This window comes from Python bivittatus, unplaced genomic scaffold, assembly GCF_059951505.1.
Source record: "Python bivittatus isolate LINGU-HERP-01145 unplaced genomic scaffold, Pbiv_v1 ctg000210_np1212, whole genome shotgun sequence".
Taxonomy (NCBI): domain Eukaryota; kingdom Metazoa; phylum Chordata; class Lepidosauria; order Squamata; family Pythonidae; genus Python; species Python bivittatus.
The window spans coordinates 8,629,831-8,655,318 of record NW_028277053.1 but is presented as its reverse complement, the minus strand read 5'-3'; the positions used below and the strand labels follow the sequence as shown (position 1 = coordinate 8,655,318).

The 25,488-nt window shown below is 39.0% G+C and overlaps 1 protein-coding gene and 1 long non-coding RNA gene across 8 annotated transcripts in view; one reads left to right on the top strand and one right to left on the bottom strand.

Moving 5' to 3' along the window:
- The window catches only part of FGFR3 (fibroblast growth factor receptor 3), a 74,252-nt gene extending 69,725 nt beyond the window's left edge, over positions 1-4,527 (top strand). For all 5 annotated transcript variants that reach the window (XM_088139436.1, XM_088139435.1, XM_088139434.1 and 2 more), the window contains exon 18: positions 1,102-4,527. In XM_088139436.1, coding sequence (XP_087995562.1) covers positions 1,102-1,263 — 162 coding nt within the window. In that variant the 3' untranslated portion in view covers positions 1,264-4,527. The remainder of the gene's footprint in view (positions 1-1,101) is intronic.
- Positions 1-18,487, bottom strand: part of LOC148216161 (uncharacterized) — a 30,182-nt gene extending 11,695 nt beyond the window's left edge. The window contains exons 1-4 of one of the 3 annotated variants that reach the window (XR_015795910.1): positions 17,271-18,487; positions 16,607-16,688; positions 10,800-10,952; positions 18-1,224 (exon numbers count right to left, since the gene is read on the bottom strand). This is a non-coding gene — a long non-coding RNA (uncharacterized LOC148216161). Of the gene's footprint in view, positions 1-17; positions 1,225-10,799; positions 10,953-16,606 lie in introns of those variants that run through there. The other 2 variants (XR_015795909.1, XR_015795911.1) reach the window with 2 other exon arrangements.
- Positions 18,488-25,488: the final 7,001 nt, after the last annotated feature.

Here is a 25,488-nt window from a genome sequence, read left to right as displayed (position 1 = left end):
GTATCTCCTTCTTTCTTAATAATTAGAGCTGTTATTGTAGGGTGGAGTTGGCATGGGTACTCTACTCCAGTGTTAGATGATTTGAGCATTCTTGAGCTTTGCAATCATTTTAACAGCACAGAGAGCTGCAGGGAGTGAATAAGGAGATATGCTGCAGTCAGTGCCACATGAAATGCATTTTCATTGCTGCAATGTAGTATTTAAATTTAATGTAATAATTTTTTTTTATTTATAAATCTTTATTGGCTTATAAAATTTAACACACACAAATACCTAACAAACATAAAATGAGAAGAGCAAATACAGATAGAAAAAGAGGGGGGGAAAAAACCCTAAAGATCAACACCACACAGCCACAAAAAAAGAAGAAGGAAAAAAAAGAAAATTTAATGTAATTAATGACATGATTTTGTTTCTTTATTTGGAACATTTTAATGCACCTCTCCGTTCTCAGGCAGAATTTTAAAAATAGTGCACTTTCAGTCAAAGAAAACAACCAACTGGCAATAGAAAAGAGGAAGTGCTTATGGGACAAAACCAAAAAAGACTGTCTAACAGTAGCAAAAGTACAGTATAAAAATCCTAAGTACCAGAAAGAATTGTGCATAGTTTGTAAACTATTTAAGAAGGTGCAAGGCAAATCTGTAAGAGAATGTGTCCAACAATCCAAGTACCACAACTGAAAAGGCTGTTTCTGCCCACCCACTTTTCATTCAAAGGTGGACTCTTTCTGAATAGGGCCCATGAGGATGACCTCAGTAATTGGACCAATTGACATAGGAGGAGCCTTGCCCATTGTTGCACCGTGCAGTTAATGGAATAATAGCCTCAGCTTGGTATCATCCTTAGACTCTGCTCCATAATGCATTTTGACTCCTATTTTGAATCCTAATTTCATTTGAGTCCTGCCAGGTTGGCATGAAACCACACTTTGGATTCTTGAAGGTAGGGTGGCCCTTAATGTGTGGAGGCCAGAAGATTTTACCAGCTTGGAGTGGAATTTCAGATCTCATCTCAGTAAATAAAAGGAGGTGTCACTGGGAATGATGAACTTGTTGTGTGTACACCTCGCTGTTATTCACGCAGTTGTTCTTCTTGCAGGAATATCTTGACCTGTCAGTGGCCTTTGAGCAGTACTCCCCTGCAGGCCACGATACCCACAGTGCCTGCTCTTCAGGAGATGACTCTGTATTTGCACATGACCTTCTCTCAGATGAGCCCTGTCTTCCAAAACAGCAAGCAAATGGCATCATCAGGACATGATGACAGATAGAGCTGCAAGAAATAGATTCATGAATGTATGTCTAAGGGAACTCAAGAACAAAATGCCCAGGAAGATGTTATTCTGCTCCATGGCACAGAAGAGTGTATTGCTGTGAAGCCGTGGCACTGAACATACTTTCTTCCTACTTTCTTGTAAAACACATGAAAACCTTGAAAGGCAGGTAGAGGATCGTGAACCTCCAGCCTTCAAGTCAGTTTTCTGTGCCTGCAATCCTGGTGGTGGGTGGGAAGATGAAAAGTGTGCAAAGAATGTAGGAGGCTTTGGCATAATGCAATCCGCGCATGAATCTTCTTTGGTGGGGCTCAATAGCCACATTGCCTGCAGGGAATCTTAAGTAAGTACTAATTTTATATTTAATAAATATAAAATTTGCCATCTACTTAAGAACATATTCAAAGCCATTCTGAGGAGTTAATCACTCTTGAAAGCATTAAACCTCTTTTAAAGTTGCCTTTACTTTCTCACGGTGGGGAACAGTCACCCCTTGCACTAACAGTTGGATAGATGAATGTATGCAGGCAGAAGGAACGTGAAGGACTGGGGGTGTTGCACGCTCTAGGAAATGGAGTGTGCGTGTGTTGGGGTGTGTGTGTGTCATTTGTTTATGAGCATGTAGCAATTACTTTTGCTAACTATTTCCAGGGGATTTCTATAAATTGTAAACTGCGTCAGACCCAAATTTTGCTATTTGTTACATTTATTCAGCTATTTTCTGGGTGAGTTTTCTGTAGATAAGGTTTAAATATATTTGTAACTGAGGTCTATAAATTTTTCCCAGAAATCTATCATCAGACACTTGGAGAAAAAAATATTACGGGTACCCATGGTCAAGCGCCTTTCAGTGAATCAAAAAGTTTTATTTCCTACAATTGTGCATATATCTATAAATAGCTCTTGTGTGTATATAATATCTCTGATATTAACATGGCTGACAAGTCTGAAAGAGAATTTCTCCAAGTAAGAATTCTTCTAAAGTAGGACATACTGATTTAGGCAAAGAATTTTTTTTTTATCTTGTCAGCTTGTTTTGTTTTAAAAGTTATATTTTAACATGTATATTTGTAAAATTATTTATAGATATTAACATATGTTCATTAATGTATACACTTAAATTTTCATCAGATTTAAGGATTTAACTTATTGAAAATAGAGGAAGATAATTCAAGATTGTTTTTCTGAATTCCTGAGAAATCTTAGAAAAATGTATAGCTGTATAGTCATTTAACACATTACTTTTAATACTAATTTTTCTTTTTTAAAAACAAAAAAATGCCTTTCCTGGGTTGCAACAATTATCAGGACATGCATTCTGTAATATATTAATGTTAAATCCAAACCTATGGCAGCAGAAATAATCCTTTTTCCATCTCTGTAAGAGCTAAGGAATCTTTCATCACTTTTGCCACTGTGCATTAAGTCAGAGGGGTTTTTTTTCCAGTTTTTTCCTTTGAATGAAGGTGTTCTTCATGGTTGACTAAATAACAGATATGTGGCAGAGCTGAATGTTGACTGCCAATGATTAATCCTCTACGTGTGTGTGTTCCCATTTGCATTTTTATGGTAGAGACATGGATCCAAACAAAATAATACTTTAAAATATATGTAGAGAAAGTTTTGATGATTGTAGGTAGACTTTGAACCTAACATTTAGCTTGGGAAAATACTAGGTTTTGTAGATAACTCAGTCAAAACACACTAAAGAGTTTTTAAAGATTTTTTTTTTAGAGTCTCTGAGAGCAGTTCCACACCATCACTGGTTTTTCCACCTTCCAGTTTCTCACATAACAATTTGAAACTGAAGGCTGATTTTCATTCCTGCTGGCCCTGAAACATGAATATGCAGAAAATGCTGCGGACACTCTCCAGTTGCATTCTTCCAGTAGGAGAATGCAGAGGACATCATTCAGTCAGTTCCCAAGTTTCTGATCTATCACTAGTCAAAAACTCCTTTCAGCCCATTTCACACGAAGAGGAAAGCGCCTAAATTGCTATTGCTCTCCTCCATGTTTGCCACATCTGTTGGTGTACATTGGGTAGCGTGTCAAATCACAACTCCAGTCTGAGAGGCTTCTGTGATGGGAAGCTATGCAGGGGAAGGTTAATTGTTAAACTCTGAAAATCAACAAAAGCATGGAAATTCCCCATAAGCTTCCCAGCCATCTTTCCGTCATTCCTTTATTGCATTGAAAAGCCCTGTGAGTTGTGAAAATGAAAGGGTAGCAAGTCAGCAGCTTTGCAAAGAGTTGTTTTCCCCAGTAGCTCTAACTACAGCTGCAGGGGTTGCTATAGTGTGGCTAGGTTGGGAGAGGGGAGGAAACAATAGATAGCTAATGCATACAAGAAGACACAGATTCCAGGAACAAGATGATGAGCCTTTAGTTGGGGGCAGGGGGCGGGGGGAGGGCAGATCGTGGCCCATTTAGCTCTCAGAGCAAGGAAGCAAAAGTTCCCCTACGCAGGAAAATGGATGTCCTCCCAGGTCTGCAGAACCACAGCAACTGATGGCAGCTCTGCCATGAATCAGCTTCAACGACAGCATCATGAAAGCTGTCAGGTCCAAAGGTGATCCCAAAGTGATGCAACAATTGGAGCAAGGGACATATCTTTTGAATAAGGAAGTAAAAAGTAGGGCTATATAAAAAGAAGTAAGAACTAGGAAATTGAATGCAAGAACCTATAGTATAGCAATTGTATTCTCTCTACAGATCAGCAATTTCACTAAAGAAAATGAGCACCATTCCAGATCAGTAGTCAGTATATTCTTGCAATACCACAAGATTGTTTCAAAATAGTTAATTTATAGATCTGAAGCTTCAAAGAGTTTTAAAAAATAGATTTCTGTATACAAGTACTTTTTTGGAAATAAAGAATTGTGCTATTTTCTTACCACATATGGTAGTTTTGTACATTCCAAGGATCTGAAAATTGCTATTCCAGTCTGAGTTCATTAATTACCTTAAATATATTATATTCATATATAATATATTTATGAAAGATTTACAAAGATATATTTCTTATATAACTTTAAAGCCAGGATTTGAAAACTTGAATATTTCTTTAAATCTTTATTCCTGTCCATGTTGCGATCAATACGTTTGCATATTGTGACATTTTGATGAACATTTTCCTGGTTCAGCATCTTCTAGTTTCTGTATTGCTTTGAACATTTTAGAAAATGTGAAACAAAAAGCAAAAGAAATCTTATTCTGTTTTTGCTTACCTGGCCCAAAAATAAAAAAGTTAAACATAATTTATTGTCACTCCTGCCTTTATTTTATGAGTAAATCTTTAAGATTTTATATGTATACAGAGATATAATAGAATATATTAGAAAAGGGATCTTGAGAGCTTTTCATCCTAAAAGGACATCAGATTACAATGGTACCTCGGTTCACGAACTTAATTTGTTCCACGATTCTGGTCGCGAACCGAATTGGTCGCGAACCGAATCAAATTTCTCCATAAGGTTCAATGTAAATACAGTTAATCCATTCTGAACCATATGTATTTTTTTTTAACCACAAAAATATGAAACAATGTACAGTACAGTACAGTATGAAGAGAGAGAACACTAATCTTAAAGCGACACCAAAAAGCTTCACAGCTGCTGTCTGCGACTGCAATCTTGCCTAGAGGAAGCCACGACCACGTGTCAGAGCAGGGAAGATGGCAGCGGGTTGTGTTCGTCACCTGATGCGGAATTTGCGAACGGAAGCAAAAATTTGCAAACGCTCTGTTCGCAAACCGAATTGTTCGTAAACACAAGCGTTCATGAATCGAGGTATTACTGTATATCTGTTCATGCAGTATTGCCGTTTGATGCAATATTACTATTTGATGCAATGTTGTTATAAGTAAAGAGATGCAGTTGGGTATAGTGGTTAAGGCACTGAACTAGGAGCGTGAAAACCTGAGATCTAGTCCTGCCTTAGGTATGGAAGCCAGCAGATAAGTTTGGGGCCATCCTTCTCTCTCAACCCTAGGAAGAGGCCCATGAAAACCCCTTCTGAAAATGTTGCCTGCATGGATTTTCTATGTAGTTGCCAGGAGTCAAGATTGACTTGAAGACCCCCCCCCCCAAAAAAACAATTATTATATGGAGCTGCTCGTAACATGACTTTATCCAAAAGAAACTTTGGCATCTCTGGGAAGCAGCCGTGCAGATCCTTTTCCTTGGCATGATACATAAGTAATCAAATCTCCCCCACCCAGAAGTGAAACAAAAATTGAAGCATCTCAGTGGCCTTGAACCAGAACTGAATTCCTACGTGGAACAAGGGTTTCCAAATAGGAGACTGGATCATTAGAAGCTCAAACAAGAAAGCTGTTCTCTCTGACTTGAGAGAGAGAGGCAAAAAAAAAAAGGAGAGAGCCTATTATTTGAAAGTAAAGAGAGGATGATGGGGCTGCATTTATCTTGAAACCATTTGCACCATCCCTGTCTCAAAAGACAACTCTTTCCTATCTCACCAAAAATAAAAACTAAGCAGGGACTGTTGGGAAATTTTTAACTTGTAAATTACAAGCAATGTACAGTGTCAGTGGGTTTTTAAATTTAGAAATCTTTCTCAGGAACAGATGAACTATCTTCCAAGCACAAAGAGGGGTGGAGGCAAGCCAGGAGAGGAATACCCCAACTTCCATCTGCGTGCATTTAATATATAGAAAAGGCATGTTTCTTGATTTAAAATAGATATACTTGACACAATTGGTCTTCCTATTTTTATTCATCTAATTTCAGCTTTGCTTTCAGAAAAGGGTTCTGTTAGAGGAACACAGCAGAAATGCGTGGAATTGTTTGAGGGGTCAGGAAACGGTGCTCTCTCTACTTTGTGCCCAGCTGGGTGGCAACCATCTTGCCCAATCTCAAAACAGGATTGGGCTGAGGACTGCTTGGATGGGACACTTGCAGGAAGTTATAGGTTAGATTGGGAGGTTAACAACTGAATTCGCGTCCTTGAAGCAACCAGAGAGAAGCCAACTCTGGATGGATTGTTTCCAAGGAAGCTGCACAGGGGCACCTGTGTAGATGCAGGGCGTCAAATGTCGCTCAAGAGGAGTTTCCCCCCTTTTTAAACCTTTCCGTGCATTTCCACTGTAATTTATTAACATCTTTAAAATCAACCATTTTGAGAAAAGAGTGCGTTTCCTACAAGGACCTTCTTTGCTGGAGTAGACAAGCATTTTCTCTGGAGGCCTCCCAAGATAGTTGTCTTTCTGCAGCACTAGGAATACCCCCTCCTTCCCAGGTCCTCCCCAGCCAGGGCTCCCACTACCCCAAAAAAGGTGACCCATCAACTCTAGGCTGCAGTGTTAACAGGAGATCCCTTGGGGAACCTGGGCAGGTTCTTGAGCCATTCACAATCTCTCCCCCCCCCCATTTTTAGCACAAAATAAGACCCAAGTCAGTAGGAATTCTCTTTCCTGATGCACATCTAGGAAAAGTCAGGGTTTCTCTACCACTGCTATTCAGTGGGAAATGAATGAGACACTTGGGTTATCTTTAGGCACGTGTGGTTTTCAGTTGTGATGCTGTTGTATTTCGAGGATATATACTGCCAACTGCCTTCTCATCAGAAGTTTGTCTGCTGCTATCTGCAACTAGTAGATGCTTCTGTATTTTGCATTGAAATCTCTACATCTGATACATTTCAATACTCTTGGCAAGCTTTTTTCCCCCCACAAGTGTTAATCTTGTAATAATTGTAATTTGCCTCTAGCAATGCTCATTTTGCATAGTAAACAGATTGTTTCATAAAAGAGAACACTCAACAGGGAGTTCTGGAACTGCTACACTGTGAAGTACGAGAGAGGAAAAACAGCAGAACACTGATAGCTCTCAGATACTGAGCCAGACTCCTTTAAAAAGTTTCTTTCAAGTCAGGGTTGACTCCTAGAGACTTGGAGTAGAAACTTGGCTGCTTTTCTTGGCCATTGCCTCATCCAGAATGCATTTTCAAATTCCCGGTCTAACTTAACACTGTAGAATTTCCTGGTGGTCTCCCATCTAAAAACTAACCCAGCCTTGACACCGCTTAGCTTCCAAAGTCAGCAAGACCCTGCCACTTGCTGAGACAAGCAGCCTCGATTGAGTTGGAAATGTCTCCCTCTCTGGGATCATCTCTCGTTTGCCAGGATAGCACACAGCGTCCTCCCTTCCACTGACCTCCACAGAAAGAGCAGGAAAGCTGCAGTGTGTGGCTTCAGCCTTCTTCTAGGAGATTCTGCTGGAAGGAGAGGGGAGCAGCAGCTCCAACAGTTGTGTTCTGCCCAGGCGCTTCCAGATCTCCATCTGCTTTAAGCAGCGCCATACAACAAGCTTCACCTCTTTGGGACATTCATGCAACGTGTGCAAATGTGTGCAAAACATGACGGCACGCACTGCAATGGTGCAATGCTGCTTTCATCAGCCTGGCTGGTTTCAACCCCTGTTCATCCACGGACAGTACCCACAAGTCCCTAGGTCAGCTAAGCAACACATCCCGCAGTCCCTCACCATTTGGATGGCCCTTGGTTGCCTATTTCCGTCGTCAGGCAGAAGAAGCACAGTTTCAGCTCCCCCCAAAGCATTGTCCTTAAAAACTTGCCATCAAATGTTGATTATTCCAACTTGTACACTACTCCGGTTGCAGTAATTCTGAGCAGCTAACAACGAGCTCAAGAAACCAAGAAGAAAATCTAAAAACCACTAAATGACAACAATAATGCTCAAACTAACCCAACCCAACCCAACGCTCTACTTTTCAGAGGTAGAAGAATCCTCAACCATCCTCAACAGCCATGTTCCTACAACTCTTCAGAATCATAACAAAGAGGGGATAGTCCAGATATTCAGGTTACCCTGTTACAAAGGAGGAGGTCTTCACCAAAAAAGCTGGACTATGGGATCCCTGCAGATGACAGTCTTCTCTCTCTGATTTTCTGTATGGCGGAATCAACCCTAAGCAGACATTCTTTGAGATAGCCAGGCCCTGAGACATCCAGGGCTTTAACTCACTCTCAGCCTTTTGAGATAGACCAAGTCAGGAAACAAACACCACAAGACATACTAGAACGCTATTGATTTTTTTTTTTTCTTTTCAGCATTTTTCCCACGTTATTTTTTTGGGGGTGGGGGGGAAATCAACCGAATGTTGATCCACTGGTTGCAACAGGAATTGACTGACCAGCTTGTTGACTGACATCGTGGGCTAAGAGAGAATGACTGGCCCAAAGTCACCCAGCTGGCTTTCATGCCTAAGGCTGGACTAGAACTCACAGTTTCCTGCTTTCTAACTTGGAGCCACTAAGTCAGATGGGCTCAGCTAGAACTCTATTGATATCAACTATAATAACCAAATCTTGAGAGCCTGACAGAGTTTCCCCCTCCCTCCCTCTTATACCCATGACAGTACAAGTAGGTCAATCTTGAGTTTCTTTTTCACCCTCTCTTTCCAGGCTAAACTGATGCTTTCTAACAACTGCTGCATGTTTTCCTCAAGGCTATATCTGCTCCTCTGCACCAACACCTTGAATTGCAACTAACAATTATAGTAGCAGTATTACTAAAAGTACCCATAACTATACCTGGGCCATTACATGTAGAACCAGCTGAAGGTTCTGAATGGTCTTCAAGGTACCCCATAGCTCTGTGTGAAACACAATCCGTATGCAAGATGACAAGGCCATAAGCAAAATCTCCTGAGCCAGCAATGACCGCACTGTCACACAAGATATAATTGTGCAAAGGTCCTTCTGGCGATGGCCTCTACCTGCAATTGAAGCAGGAGTTGCAAGTCCAGAAGGATAGTAAGCCTGAGTCTGTATCTCCCCATCTAGGCCCTAACAACCTACAGACAATGGGTCAGGAATTCTACCACATTGCCTGGCTAAGAGTAGAGATCTATGGTTGAGTATCATCTGCACATTGTTGATACCTCACCCCATGCCGGTGGATGACAGGAGTTTCATTAGATGTCAAACAGCCAGAGGGAGAAAATCTAGCTCTGTGGTACTAACTGGAACCAGCCCTTTGGCCCACTTTCAATCCTCAGCTAGCCCAGAAGGATATATTGGCTGATTATATGGAAAGCAGCCAGGAGATTCAGCAGGACCATGAAAGTCACACTCTTTGTGTGCCAGTGCTGCCAAAGGTCATCAACAAAAACAACCAAAGCATCCTTTACCTAGGCCTGAATCCCAGTTGAAAGGAGTCCAGATAATCTGTTTCCACCAGGATGCTCTGTACCACAGCTCCACCACTTTTTCAACAACCATCCCTAAAAAAAGGAAGGTTGAAGACAAACTGCTACTTATCCAAAATAGCAGAGTCGAGCAATAGTTTGTTGAGGAAGGGACACACCATCACTGCTTTCAAGGCTGGTGGCATCTTCCCCTCCCTCAAGGCTGCATTAACTCCTGCTCAAACCAAGCTCCTATCACCTCCCTGGTGCCTTTTACCATCCAAGAAGGGCAGAAATGTAACACACAGGTGGCAGAACCAACCAAACCAAGAACGCCATCCATTTCCTCAAGATCCATGGGCTCAAACTAATCCCAGATAATCTCTCAAGATGAGGCCTCTACTATCTTGCCTGGACTAGCCCAGTTGGGATCCAGTTCCAAGGGATTATGAGTGATCTTACCCTCCAGATGTTATGTGAATTCCCTGTAATGGCTCAAGCACTGCAGAGTTCTAATCCCTGACAGGCCATTCTGTGTTGTAGAAAGAGTCAAACATCAAAACAGATTGGAGCACATCTGGAATATGCAGAACATCCTGGCAAGATATCCCATTCTGAGGTTCAAATGGCCTGTTTGGAGGTGAGAACTTCCTAGAAGAAAATGTTTTCCTAGCTATCCCCAAGTTTCTCCACTGGCTTGCCTAGCTGAAAATCAAGCCAATTGGCAGGGTTAACAATTGCTACCATTACATTCATCCCTTTCAGGATAAATATAGGTAAGGAGAGTCACTGGCACAATGAAATTAATTAGCATAATATCTAATGGTGGGGAAATTGCTACTTATTCAGCATCTTGTGGTTCTGACATCCTAAGTAGGTTAATCCATCTTGGGGGGTTTTTTCTCAGATGGTGAGGTGAGAGAAATGGTTTGCATCTAACTTTGAGTTCATAAGCGTGGTAAAATCAGGACTAAATATATCTGGGTTCACATTTCACACCAGGGGCCACTGTAGCCCATCACAGCAGATCTCAACACATATTAACAGAGGATCAAGAAGAGTGAAGATGGTGTCATGATCGCACCATAAAAGCCCTGCATCTTTTACATGTCACACACATTAAAAAGGGGCAGTGTAATCATCACCTTGACAGCCCTGCACACTGGGACAAACTCCGCTTACCTGTGGTTCCCCGGATAAGCTGCGCTCATTGAGTTCACACAACAGGCTAAGCCATAAATCCTGCTTTACGAACCACAGCAGCTGGGTTCATACAACATATTTAAACCACCAATGAACAAACCGCATTTTAGTTGATCAGATTTTGTGAACCTTGTCGAATGGTACCCTACCTTGAGCTGTTGTGATCCCAAAGGCACTGGAATCTTCTTTAGAAAAAAGGACATTAGCCAATGGCTCCTTGAATAACCTGCTGGTTTCAGGATCCCTTTGTGACATACAGAGAAGACAGGAACCATGCCATTTTGGAATACACAGCGAGAAAGCTGAGGAAATAACACAAATTGGCAAAGTATATTTCAGATGACAGAAAGTTCTCCTCAAACCTGTTATGAGAGCAAGGAGTTAATCCTTCACTACACACATTACAGTTTGGTTCCTTGCCCAGGCAGATAGATCATCTTTTTTTAATTAAACTACGGTTGAATTGGTATAGCTTGTTTTTGAAGCAAAATCTTAAAAACATTTTTACTTGCTTTATTATTAAGTTGCTGCTGGCAAAGCAGGAAAAGCCGTTGATTTATGGGTTCCTTGTAGCAAGCAAATATTTTCAGCACTAACAGTACTTGATACGTGTGCATGCACACACACACACACACACTCAGATTATATGAATGTTTTACTGCCATGATCACAGAAGCAAAACTCCCATTATACTTGCATTTCCTTTTGATAAACATGGAATCTCTTTTATAAGAATTAACAAATCCAGAGTCCATCTTTGAATTTGGCTGCCACTTCCTGGACACTAAAAAAATCTGTAACAAGGTTTCTTTTGCTAAGTTTTAATTAGTAAATAACTTCAGCTCTTACTTTACTGTTAATTATAATCAGCTTTTTAAATACTGTATGTTGTCTTCTGTTTCTGTTATGTACATTTTGTTAACTCCTTTGAGTACTTGCTGGAGTACAAAGATGGGGCATAAGTCAAATCAATAAATAAATGGGAGTACAAAAGTTTGAAAGTAGTTTCATAAAACACAGAAGGCTGGAATTTGAGGAGAGAACTTTCCTCACATTATGAACTTCCTCCCTCCAGGAAGGGCCACCCTTTTTGAGGGACAACACTGCATTAGAGTTGAGAGAGAAATGCAGCGGATAAATAGCAACGTTCTCTTGCTTGAATTCAATTTTAGTCAATTTTGCCCCATCCAGACTGAGAGCCTCTAGAGCCTCTGAAAAGCTTTAACTAGAAGCTTCATCTGAGCCATAGGTGACATGGACCTCTCTCAGCAGCTGTGTGTTAATGTTAAACAAGAACAGGAGGACCAACCCCACAGGGGCATGATCACCCAGCCAGCCTCTCCTCCCTCACTACCACTAACTGGAATGGAACCCCTGCAAACCAGGGTCCCCAATCTCCCAATGTCAGTCCAGAAGGATACTAAGGACCAAGAGGGGTGCACTGCAGAGGTCATTCGTAACAGCAACCAATGCTGACTTCATCCCATGTCCAGGCTTGAACCCTGATGAAAAGAGTTCAAACAATCTATTTCCTCTAGGGTGCTATGCAGCTGGATCCCCACCACATCCTCAAGAGGTTGGAGACTTGTCAGAAAGTTAATCCTCTTCTCTTGAGACTTTCATAATTGTAAATTCTACTCTAAAAAGCAAAGTGTGGCATACCAGGGTCTTGCTTTAAAGAACTCTTCCAGGGCCTTATGTCCTCCTCCAAGCAGGGAATCCAAACCTTAATCCCACTCACTTGGTTTCAAAGGCATGTTTTCATGCTGTGACATATTTGAACAATGCAGCTCCTAAGCCAGTGACGTTGGCTCTTGGTGCACTTATCCATCATTCTTCAAATGGCAATCTTCAAGTAGGCTGCTTTAAAACAATGGCTATTAATCATTCCTTGAAATCTGGGAAAGGAATAGCCACTGAACAGCAAGTTACTCAGAAAGACCTGGCGCTATCTTCTACATCCGCCTCTTTGTCAATACTGTTTTGTGAAAACATCTGTAGAGTTTTAAAATTGGGTGGAAGTGTAAGATCAGCCAAAGAATCAGAAGTGAATACCTGAGACATGCTGCAAAGGTGACCATCCTGAAAATAGGATTATGAAAAAGTTAAGCTTTTAGTTTATTTATAACAATGCCTAAACACCACCGTTCATCTCCTATGGAAACCTTGCTATTTTCAATTTATTTTTATTTTTTTCCTTTAAGACATGTATGGACAGAATGCTACCAGATTTTTTTTTTCCTACTTAATTATCCACCCATATATATGCAGGGTGTGTGTGCATGTCAGCATCTCTCTGAAGCATCTCTCTGGCAAAAGGTAACATCAACATTACACTGAAAAAGACATGCTGTTTCTTGCCATACATGCAAGGGAGAAACTGGGTACACACCCAGTTATTTTGAGGGATCAAAAATAATTTTGGGATGTTGGAACTAGCCCACATTAAAAGCCCTTTGAACATTTACTCAGTTGAGGAGTCAAATTACCCAAGGGTTTTTGAAAGATATAAAATGAATACACACTGCATATGTGTATGCTAAATATAACCCCAGAACTGAAAAACGTTCAAAATGAGAACACACCTACATTATTTTCACTTTCATAGTTGGCAAACGGAGGAGAAACACAGCAGTAGCAACCTGCAGGACCAGATCCAAACCTTCTCTAGTTCAACTTTGTTATTATAAGGAGCTGCAATAGCTAACCCCAGAAAATAAATCAGCAAAATACAAGTACAAATGCACCCTCCCACACCCGTTGCCTAGCAACGGGTACCAAGCACGAACCAATTCTGATCTGTTATCAACACACCTCAGAGGCAATAACTGGCCTAACCTCCATGAATTTGTCTAATCTTCTTTTAAAGTCACCTGATTTGTCAACTCTTCCTGCATTACTGCCCATTCATATGCAAACCAGCACATACTGTATACCCATGTTGAACCATGTGTGGGAAAGCGATTGGCTTTTGCACAGCACCCCACTGATACAACCTGCTTCTATATTGAAAACAACTCTCTCTCATAAGCATTCAGGGGTTGGATGCATTAACTCAGGCAAGCATTCATCTGTTAATTATCTTACACATTCAAGTTAAATTTGCAGATGGACAAAGCTATTCGCTAGGCCAAAAGAAAAAAATGGCGTACTTACTATTCCCACTCTCATGGGAATAGTATCCATCTATCAGAGACAGAAAAAAGAATATGTGAGAAACAAGACACCAGCCACAGAGTAGCCTTTGGATTATGATCTGGCCCAAGAGAGGAGAAGAATTAGCCATAGACAATGAGGCATCCAGCTGAACCATCATGACCTGAGATTTGAGCAGAGGGGCTTTTTCAGGCTGAGCACTGAAAAAAATCTTTGGAAGACTCTGGCTGGATTTGAGATGAAGGCTTTTAAATTGTTCTTAGAGTTGTTCACCAAACAACCCTGTATTGAACTGTTTCATCTGCTAGGAAAGGGACAACAGATGTCCCATAGGCTGTAGACACCTACATACACACACTTTGGGTCTGCCAGTCCCAACATTCCTTGAGGATTGAGGAATCAATGAAGTATGTATCTGGTAGGTTTTGTGGTCACTGAATGATAATAACTGTTTTACTGCCATCACTGATGTTGAATTTGTTTATGAAACACAGATTTTCCTAATATTCTGGATATGTGTTACACAGTTTTGTAAGTTGCTTATTTTCACTTGACTGAATCTTCATAAAAGGAGTTGTAATAAATACATAAATAAATGAACCAACTTAGGCACTGCATAAAATTGAAATTTACTGCAGAAATTCTCTGATCCAGAAGCTGCTGACAGCTTTACTCAGTGAGGAGCAAATAGATCAAAGAAGTACTATTTTCACAAAATTTTAGTTGGAGAGAGATTTCCTGATGGCAGGGGAGGGGGGTGTCTCTGTTTTTCAATCTCTTTTCCTTTCAGCCACTTTTTTTAAAAATTCCCATTTTAAAAAAAGATATGATGATGATGATGCTTTCTGAGTGTTTCAAATGTCTCCCTTTTTTCTTTTCTTTGGTATCTTTTCCATTTTTAATTTTAGTTTTCTACACAAATATGTCAGTAATATAAATGCATTTTTATTTTTTACCTTTTTCGTGTGTGTGTGTGTGTGTGTAATATATATTGTATTATACACACACACACACAATTTTTAATATTTATGTCGCCCTCAGTGATGTTAAAGATCTTAGGTGACCTACCAAGAGGAGATAGATTTTTAATAAATTGGGTGATTTAAAACCTACAGTTTTTAAATTCATTCTCACAGAAGAAAAGAATATTTTTCTTAGATGATGGCTAGGTTAAACATAAACCAGAAGAAACTCACAATTGCTAAATGGATTGCATTGTAGCTTTGATTAATAAATCTGATTTTTTTTGTCATGGAACAAAAAAATAAGCGATTCATAAGGGTGAATTTTAAAACTTAATGTTAAAAATAAGAGCTATAACAACAGGGTAGCACTTCTTAATTACTTGGGCCCAGCTAAAGGCCATCCAGGTGCTTTGCTCAAATTCTTAACAAAGGCATCTGCAGCACTGACATTTTCACAAAATCTCTTGATGAATTTTTTGTCATTTTGTCCCTCCCCAATGTCCAGGCGTCTATGTTTGGTGGTCTATCAAATAATTCTGACTTTAACCAAATTTTGGGTCCTTTATTAATTTTAATAGTTTCAAATCAATTGAATGCTCACTCATGAAAAGTACTGCAAGTTTATTGATTGAAATTAGATTCGGTAAGCTCCTTAGCAACTCCTGAATTCATCTCAGTGTAAACATACCTTTTTTTAAATTCTTCATAAAACTTGTACTCGGTTTGACTATTTTTTTTTTGGTTTTTCAATCTTTACTTGATCAAGTAGACAATTGTGATATATGTTTGATTGCACTTCCTGAGCATGTTCCTGCTACATTATTGTTTTAAAGAAAAACATTCTACTTAGACATATTGCTTGAAGAAACTCTTATTTTACAAAGCAAATGGATCAAGAGTCTCAGAATATATATATATATATATATATATATATATATATATATATACGCATACTGCAAACGTTTAGATGCTTCTAGGGCATCCAAACAGGAAATAAACATTAGAACATGAAAATTTGGAAAACAAAATCAAGGAGATTTTGAATGATAATGAGACCAAGGTCACTGGTATTATAGAACATTAATAGCTGCTAAAGTGGAATTTAATTATTTTTTTGCACTCAGTATCAAACATTTATTGAATAATGTCAAAAATTATTATTGGGAGTGAACAAGTCAGATTCACTGGTTCAACAACAACAACATTCTCAGGACAAGCTCAATGTAATCTGATAAATCAGCATTTTTTCCATTGCTATACCAAACTTCATAATATTGACTTAAAGGTTTCAGATGAACAAATCAAAGATTCTTTTAATAAAATAGATCTCCAAAAGATTACTCAGGATCATACTACTTATTTAGCCTCTCCATGATCACTTCAAGAGACAATAGGTACTATTAGATGGGTGAAATTAGTTAAGGTTCCCCTATTGACTTATTATTATTTATTGACTTCTTTCTTCCTATTTTGGGGAGAATTATAAGAATGTGTTTCATACAGACTTGGGAAAAGCCAAAGGCTTATAGCAATGGCTTCTTTTTAAAAGATGCTTTTATAACTTTGATTTTGAAAGCTGGTCAGGGTCCTACAGATTGTGCAAGTTATTGCCCAAGCTCTTAGTTAAATAATGCTTACATTTTGACCGGCTCACATTTCAAACTATATTACCTTCAAAGGCTCATCCTGCCCAATCTCATTTTAAAAAGGATGTCAAGCCCCAGTATTAGATTAATAAGTCCTCGATTGTCAGGTATACTGGATGTGAAAAAGCCCTCCAATATGGTGCAGTTTAAATATGTAGAACTCACCATGGATAAAGCTGGCATTCTTACCTGTTAGCTGAAGTTTTCACAGATTGAATTATTTCTTTACCCATCTGAATGTTGCACAGAAGTCTGTTTTAGCAGTCAACTACTGTTAGGGTGGAACACAAATTTTTGCTATGAGCTTGATGGTATTGTATGTGTTATTAATAATGATCAATATTCCTTACCTAAATGTATGGTTATAGTACACACTTTGGTAAATAATCAGATTACTCAGTTAATTGGAATAAGTCTTACATTCTCTGTAAATGATAAATAATGATGTTCTGTAAAAAAGAGAACAAAAATAGAGTCCTCTACTGTGGGGGAGATGGGCGGCGGAGAAATCCAAAATAAATAAAAATAAATAAAAATGAGGGGGACACTTATATAGTGTCTGAATTCCCTTAAGGAATTCCTTTAAGGAATAATTATATCTTGGCATAATTATTCCAGGAAAGATTTCTTCATTTATAGAAATTAGTATTTCAAACTGTTTACGTCAAATTAATAATGAAATAAACATATGGTTTAAAATCATGTAGGTTTATAGAAAGCAATAAATGATACTAAGATGATACTACTTCAGGATTTTTATATGTTCTCAGAGGGATTCCCATCTTAATGCCTGCAAAGTGTTTTTAAAGTGTAAATAGATTGACAAGATATTTCAAAAGACTCTTTTCCTTACCTGAATTCCAATTTCCACACGAGGATGGGGGTTCAATTTTACTGATTTCCAGCTTTATCACTGAGCTTACATTTTGACTTCAGTTTTCTCTGAAAATGTAAATGACTTATCCCCAAAACATTAGAATAATAATAAAAATAATTTAAAAATAGATACAGAAAATTAGGTTGCCCCTTTGATGTCTTTGCAGGTACCTGTTTTTAATTATAAGTCAGTTGCCTTTCTTATATTAAAGTTTGCAAGGCATCTTTCGATGATGCAGGAGTTAAACTTGAATTTGATCTTAATTCACATGAAAAACTGACGCTCAAGAATGAGCCCAACCTGAAAAGTGCTGCCGAAAGGCTCACCACAAAACAGCTCACTCTGTCTCTGAAGACAACCGCCAGTGAAATGTCAGGACACCAAAAAACTAGGCCACGGCCATTCAGCTCAAAATCTTATCCCTGTTGATTGACACTGGCTGTGAAACTCCACACCAGTATCTTCATAAAATCTTATTCTGGAGCTCTTACACTTTGGAGCAGTTTATTGTTATGGTCTTTTAAAACATTTGATGTGATGCACACAGAATTTTATAACTTGATCTTGATGCATTTGTTATGCCTGTAACTTCTAAACAATTATCTAACTAGAAAAAGTTTTGGAGGTCCCCTAGTCTCAGTTAAAAATTTTATGCACAACTGAAAGATATTACGAAGATATATATGGGAAACCTACAAGAACATCTATGGATTAGAATTTAAAATAAAGTTAAATTTGTATCTATGATCTTAAGGTGCAACCAGGGGCAGGATCCTAATTTCAGTATACTGGAAATATAATATTATGGAGAGGACAATGACTCCTGTGTCTTGAGATTCTTGTATACTCTTTGCTTTAATATTCACCAGGTGTTGGGTTGTTAATATGGTATTTGAAGAAAAATGAGGCTTAAAGATGTGAATGTGTCATTGAATTATATACTGAAAATATGGAAGCTATGCAGTATAAAGAATTTTGGATTTATTATACTTGGCCTACAGCTAAGAAGATGGGGAAAACATCTATATCTGATTTAATATGAATTGACATGGTGGAAAGTTAAATCAATATTACTTTATGAGTTCACATTTAAGAACTGAACCTTTTTTTAAAATCTTATATATTTCTGGCTCATTAGTGTTGTTTCTATTTTTCTTTCATTTCTATTTATTTTTTTAATACATCTGCATTTTTTGTACTTGGCTAATGTATTTTTTCTATCTGTATCTATATTAATGCAATAAAAATAATAATAAAAAGCCTCTAGAAAATAGTTGAATCTTACATAGATGAAAAGTTTTGTTTTGTTTTTTAAACTGGTCACATCCTGCTACACTGGTTGACTGGGGAGAAAGCAACATGAACCAAGCAGCATTTGTTTCAAGAAAGTATGTAGCACAGATTCCACAGTATTCATTTGTCCCAGTCTGTTTCCTTCAGCATATCATAGAATTGCTCTGCATGCATAAATTTTAAAAAAGATTGAGGTGCAAAACCACCTTGGAGAACTTTGAATCCTACGGATGAGGATGAGTCCTGGTGGCTATGCACATCTAAAATTGAGTGGCTTTGCACGCAGACCCCCAGAGTCCGGATACCTGCATAAGAGTTCTCTGTCAAATCTGTTAGGGCCAATGGATCTCACATGTTCCTATCAAATAGTCTTTGTGAAATCACTCTGACCATTTTTCCCTGCAGTCTCCTTTTTAATGCAATGTCTTCTCATAAACCACACTCCTGTCTCTGTATCTACACAGAGAAAGCAAACACAACTGATAGTGTTTTGTTTTGACCTTAGTCCAAGTGAACATTTGCTCTCCTGAAAACAAACGTGAGCTTTGTTTTCCTTCTGCTCCCTCCTGTTCAATGCTGTATCTAGCTCATGGCTAGCAAATGATCATTCCTGAGACATGAGAGGATCGAAGAATGAGGCTACCAAGCATGCATTTGGGCAGAGGATCACTTTAACACTCAGCAAATCTGGTATGGGCAGAATGTTCTTCCAATAAACACAATAACCAACTAATTGGTCTCTTGTAATCCTGTAGCGCCACCCAGTGAGAAATTTCTCAGATGTGTTGGCTTCTGGCAGCACACATTATATGATATCCCAGCATAGCAACACTAAGAAAAATTAACTCAAGAGTGGACCTACAGATCACTAACAAGCCAGTATGGTCTAGTGATTAAGGTGCTGGATTAGGAGGGGGGAAATCTGGGTTCTAGTCCTCCCTTAGACATGGAAGCCAACTGGGTGACCTTGGGCCAGTTGCTTCTTCTCATCCCAAATCAGCATCAGGCTCTGCAACACGCTGGATGAAAAATTTGATTCCTCATTGCATCATGCATCAATAGCAAGCACAGGGTAGAACAAGCAGGCCCTGCCATCAAGCAGGACTAACCTAGGATCAGTTTTAAAATGTCCAGGAAACCATGCTGTATCCTGAAAAATTTAAGAGTTTTCCACAAGAGGCCAACTGGATAAGAGCTTTTCATTCTGAAAGCTAGTAAAGTAAGAAACTGAGATAATAATAGGGCAGCTCACAGCAATCAAACCAAAAAAAATTACAATAAAACATGAAAGATAAAAGATAGCAAGCATGGTGAAGCGAGGGGTCTCAATCTCCCTCGCCAAAGGCCTGGATGAAGAGCTGGGTCTTCACGGATCTTCTAAACAGCAGCAGAGGGGGGCCATCTGGATCTCAGGGGAGCCTTGCTCCAGAGGGCAGGTGCTATCACGGAAAAAGCACACTTCCGGGGCCGACAGACGACATTGTTTAATTGAAGGAAGATGACCAAGCATATGTATGTGCAATTTTGTGAATGCTCCATGTGCCTTGCAAAAATGCCAAGATTGGTCGATTGAATTTATATAGTCACCCATCTCGCTTGCATGTGTCTCTGGGCAATGTACACAATTAAAACAAAAACTAAAAAATCAACATATTTTATCCACTAAAAGCAATTAAAAAACTATAGTCACAAAAGATGGGGAAAAACTACTTGCTCTACCAAAGTAATCTGACTTCACATAATGATATGAATCATGTTAAGTCTTATGCTTTCAGTTTTCATGTTTAGCTTTGACTTTCTCTAGCGTACGTTTATCCTAAAGTTGAATGAGACAGTGGCAGCTTTCCCATTTCAGTAAGAGCACCTGGATGTTTGAGGAAATGCCTCATCCCTCATCAACGGCGGATTACGTTCTTCCTTAGGTGGTCTCCTCTAGGTGTCCCTCAGTGAGGTGGAAGTGAGGACAGCAATGCTTGCTAAAGCTCTTCATCTGTACTAGGAGCTAAACAACAACAAACACATTCCCCACCCCATCACTATTAGTTGTTAGTATTATTTGTACCCTTAGCACTAATTAACCTTTGGATCACCCTAACAATGTTGAATTGAAGGGTAATTCAGTATTATTTTAAACGAAGCTTTGAAGTTATCTGTTTGCACTGCATTAGTAGTAGTTGTTGTAGGCACTTTTCCAATGAAAGAACGGTACACGCAACAGCAAGTGCAATCAGGTTTCTCCCTGCCCTTAGGGTCCACAGCACCTCCCACGCTGAGAGTTTATTGTTAGAGCTGGGGGCGTCTGTATGCCATTCACAACCAGGAGGGCAAGGCATGAATAAAGCCAACTTGTATGAAGCCCAGTGGAACTGAGAAAATTATGAATCAAGAGGTGAGGATCTTGTGCGATTTCAGGGGCGTGATTGAAAAGATGACTAGCTTCCCTTGGGATTTCTGTGGCTTTTTAATGTAGGTCACATCTCCCACCAGACTTTTAGGGCTGTGAAGCACTTCAAAATTTAAAGGCCCAAGTGGGCTTCGGAGTGCTTGGGTATACAAGTGTAACATCTGTTGAAAGTCCTTAAAGAGCCGGGCATTATCCTGTGATCTTGGGGGAAGTACGGAGGAGAAGGAGAGGCAATTTGGAAAAAGCATCTGATTCAAAGAAAATCAAAGACTTCTTTGTTCATCCAGTTCGAAGACTTTGGAATTTCATGGCACCACCACAAACCTGGGTTTTTCCTATGCAGCGTATGTGACAGGACATGTTCACAGTTAGATTTTCTCCACTGGCAGGAGGACCCCAGTCCTAAAGTGGTGGATTTGATCAGTCGGTTCATTTCCTGTTGGGATTTAGATTTGTTATTCTTCCTCTCTGCCGGGGTGGGGAACTTACTTGCTGGGAGGAAGGAATTAAAACCTCACAGAGAGGTTTTAGCAGAACCCTCTTCTCAAGGCTCCCCAATAAAAATACTTAAGATAGGTTGTCACTAATCAGGTTGAATTTCTTGAACATCCAGCTGGGAATTCTTAGCCCTTCTCCCTTCAGTCCAGCTCTGGGAAAAACAGATGAAGAGGTGTCTTGTACTTTGGACATTTCTGCTCAAAGCTAGCAACACAGAACTTTACAAACCTTGTGCCAAGCGTGAAGCACACAAAATAACTGTGCCATTGTGTAATCTTGCATGTGGGGAAAGGTTTCCATGAGATTTTCTCCCTTTCAAGCCAATGGATCAAATAATGGATCACATCTCCAAATAAAAAAAATAAAGGGAAACAGGAGATGGCAACTTAACAACTTCCAGAATTTTAAAGAATCAACAGTCTAACTGGATTAGTTAGCTGAGTAAGATTTGTCCTTAGCCTACCTTCAAAGTTCATTGCAGGAAAAATAGTCAAGATCAGGTGCCTTACTTTGCTGTTGTTAAGTAGGCTCTTATTTCTTCTCTTCTGTTCTTTCCTTTCTTTCAAGTTTTGTAGTACACAGAAGAATGGTTGTTGCTTTGCCCATTTAAAATGATCCCTCCCTCATGACTCAAAGCTAGGCAATAAATCAGATAAATTATCTAGGGGCTGAACCTGCCTTCCTAATGATCCTGCAGTTTTATGATACAGGTTCAGACTACTTTTTACTAGTTCTGTCATTCATTGTATAGAAAGATTATGCGGGAGAGGGGGTTTTGCATGAAACAAACATGAATAATTTCTATTAAAGTCTCTCAGCATGGGGCCAATTTATGGATGCTTGTGTGCTCTCAACCTGGTCTTACAATGCCAAGTGTGTCCACTGGCCCAAAAAAGTTGGGGACCACTACTTTAAGTCTACAAAGGTGGCCTGTTAGAAAATTAGAAGAAACCATTCTTGGCTCAAAACCTAGAGATTTACAATGATTAGAGAAATAAGTCTTCAACAAGAACTCCTCCAGCAACTAGCCTTGATAAAGGATGATGAAAGGGTGAAACTACATGAAGTGACTCCCCCCTTAATCCACAAACTGGAAAGGAGAAGAAAGTCCAAGATTTAAAAAAGGGAGAAGCAGCAAGATTTTGAGAGGGAGAGAAAGAAACTGACTAGTTATAGACTGGTTTTCTAAGCCACCCAAAGGACGAGTAACAATCATCCAATCGTGGATTAAAAACTTAGACAATGGTTGGCGACAATGTTGACTGTGGATATACAGAAACATTCTGAAAAAGGTATCTGTTGAGTAAGATCACCAATTTTGAGCTAATACTCTGCACTTGCTAATAATTTTATCACACCTGTGCCAGTTAAACTTCAATGAATTGTTCAGATTGTAAGAAGTGAACAGTTTAAAGTGGCAACAAATTCAAAGAGGAGAAAAACAGCACCAACAATGTAAAGTCAAAGGCATGCCAACAGCAAAAGCTTCAATCATTTTTTATTTTGCTGTACATCAAGAAGTAATGTCTTTCAGTTCACATGATCAATATTGGCAAGTTTATCATAAGATTTTATTCATAAATAATCCACAGTAAAAGAGGGAATATAGTATATTTTTCTTTAATAATGTGTTTAATATAATAATTTAAGCTTAGAAAGATAAAAAGGGTTTTATACATATTAAACACAAAGCACCACTAGCATTACACACTAAAATGTATTTCAACTTGGATCTTATATAACTTCGGATGGTTCAAATCTCTTTTCTAAAGAGAGTCAAATTCCCTTCTAGAAAAAAACATGGTATGCCTCATGCTAGTTGTTAAAATCTAGGAAATAACATGACATTTCTTTGCTACTAGATTATCTACAATCTTAGATTGCCACTTAAGCTGTTAAAAAATTACTGATTTGCCAATGTGCATTCGTTTCCAATCTTTATAAAGAAATGTGGGGTTTCTCCCTTCTAATATCAAGTGGAGTGTACATGGGCCTAATTTAAACTTTATACACCCAAAACATTCAAGCAGAATGTATCTGTTGACAATATCATAACTTTACATTTGCATACAGAATTCATTTCATTCATTACATGAAGTTACTTAGCTTGATGACAGTGGTCATAATCTCAGTTCGTTTCATGAAAGGAAGTCAGTGTTTCTCATCAGTACTCAGAAATCACAGCAAGTAAACAGAAGTTCCTATACATTCTATAAGATGAAATGCAAATTTCTTCCAGAAATGAGTTTCTCTTTCCCAGAAATGGGGTTGAAAGCTGTTAAAAAACGTTCACTTCATTATGCTCTGGCTTATATGGGCAGATGTTATACACAAGGGACAATTCTGCTTAAAGAGTATCTGTTAAGAGAACGTGTGGCCAGAATGAACCAAAATTAGGAAGAGGCAGAATGTTATAACCAAAGCTGAGAACATCATCCAATCTCTTAAGGACAATTACACAAAATCCCCAAAATTGAGTGAATGACACACAATACCTTTGGGTGCTTAAACCATCCTGAGCTACAAGCATGCAAGTTCATGCTACCCCTCACAAAGCCAGAAAAAAAAAATTCTTCTGACTCTCTCAAAAGAAGAGTTTTTTCCTCTCTCTCTGATGTCTTCACTAAATAAAAAAGTAACTGCATTTTATCTCTCCCAAATCTTTCCAATACCCTCCACACCACAACATTGCCCTTGGCAAAGAAGATGGGCTTTTCTCCAGCATTCTTTCTTTAATTCTTTGAGGTGGGTGTTTGGGATTTGCCTCATTTACATGTTCTAAATATACATTACCCTTCAAAAAATATTGAAGTGGGGCTAAATCTTTTTACTATTTTTAAACATGGGGGCCACTTGCATTTCACTAACCCCAATTTTGAGGTCCTATGGCCCTGAAACTCTATCCCATAATTCCTAGAATTCAGTACATTTTCCCACCACTCTAAGACAGGAAACACATGAAAATTGTTAAGTCTGAAAAGAAGCTTAACAGCCAAGCTTTCAAACTGGGAAAAAGGAAGAAAACTCTGCCCCCAACCAGCTCCGCCAGTAAGCATCCTCCTCTCACCAATTGCAGCGAATTGGGTTCACCCATTTGGCTGGTAAAAAAGATGGAAGGCAACAGTTTAGATAAAGAAACCCGTGAAAAGGAAGGGAAGATGCATGTTTCCATCCTATCAGTCTGCAGCCCCCAAATCTTTGGACTTCTTGGAGAACTCTGGAGAGCTCCAAAAAGCTTTGAATTGCTAGATTCAACCAGTTATATGAAAATTTTAAGGAAGTTATATCCACCAATACGATTTCCACGGCAGTCTACAACCAAATTATGGCCAACAGAATATTCTTTGAGAATCTTGATCGTTTTTTAATCTAGACTGAATAGTACAGTGTTTCTCAACCTTAGTAACTTTAAGATGGGTGGACTTCAACTCCCAGGAAAATATAAAGGAAGCTGCTTTATATTGGGACAGACTGTTGATTCATCTAAGCTAAGACAGTCAATAGAGTTTGATATTGAGCATGCTGGCTGGGGAATCCTGGGAGTTGAAGTCCACCCATCTTAAAGTTGCTAAGGTTGGGAAACACTGGAACAGTATATTCTTTATTATAGCTGAACTGGGGCAAAATATTTACAATTTGTTTAGAAAAGATGATGAGAGTTGCTATACACCACATTCAATAGTTCTATAAGTATAATCTTACAGTGACAGCTGATCTCTCCTGCTCTAGTCCAATCCTCTGTTACTACAGTTGCCAGTCAACCCAAGTATGAATTGAGATCAAAACAAGGAACAAATCTTCACTTCTGCCTGTTCTGGAGATGCAAGCAGTCAAAATCAGCCACACTGTACCAAAACAACACTGAATTCTGGGCAGAAATAAAAGCAATGATTTTCAGACATAAGGGGTAAAAGGCTTGTAAATACAGTTTGCCACATGAAATATCAAATGTTTAATATTCTGCATCTGAAGTTCATTAGCAGTTACTGCTTCTCAGGC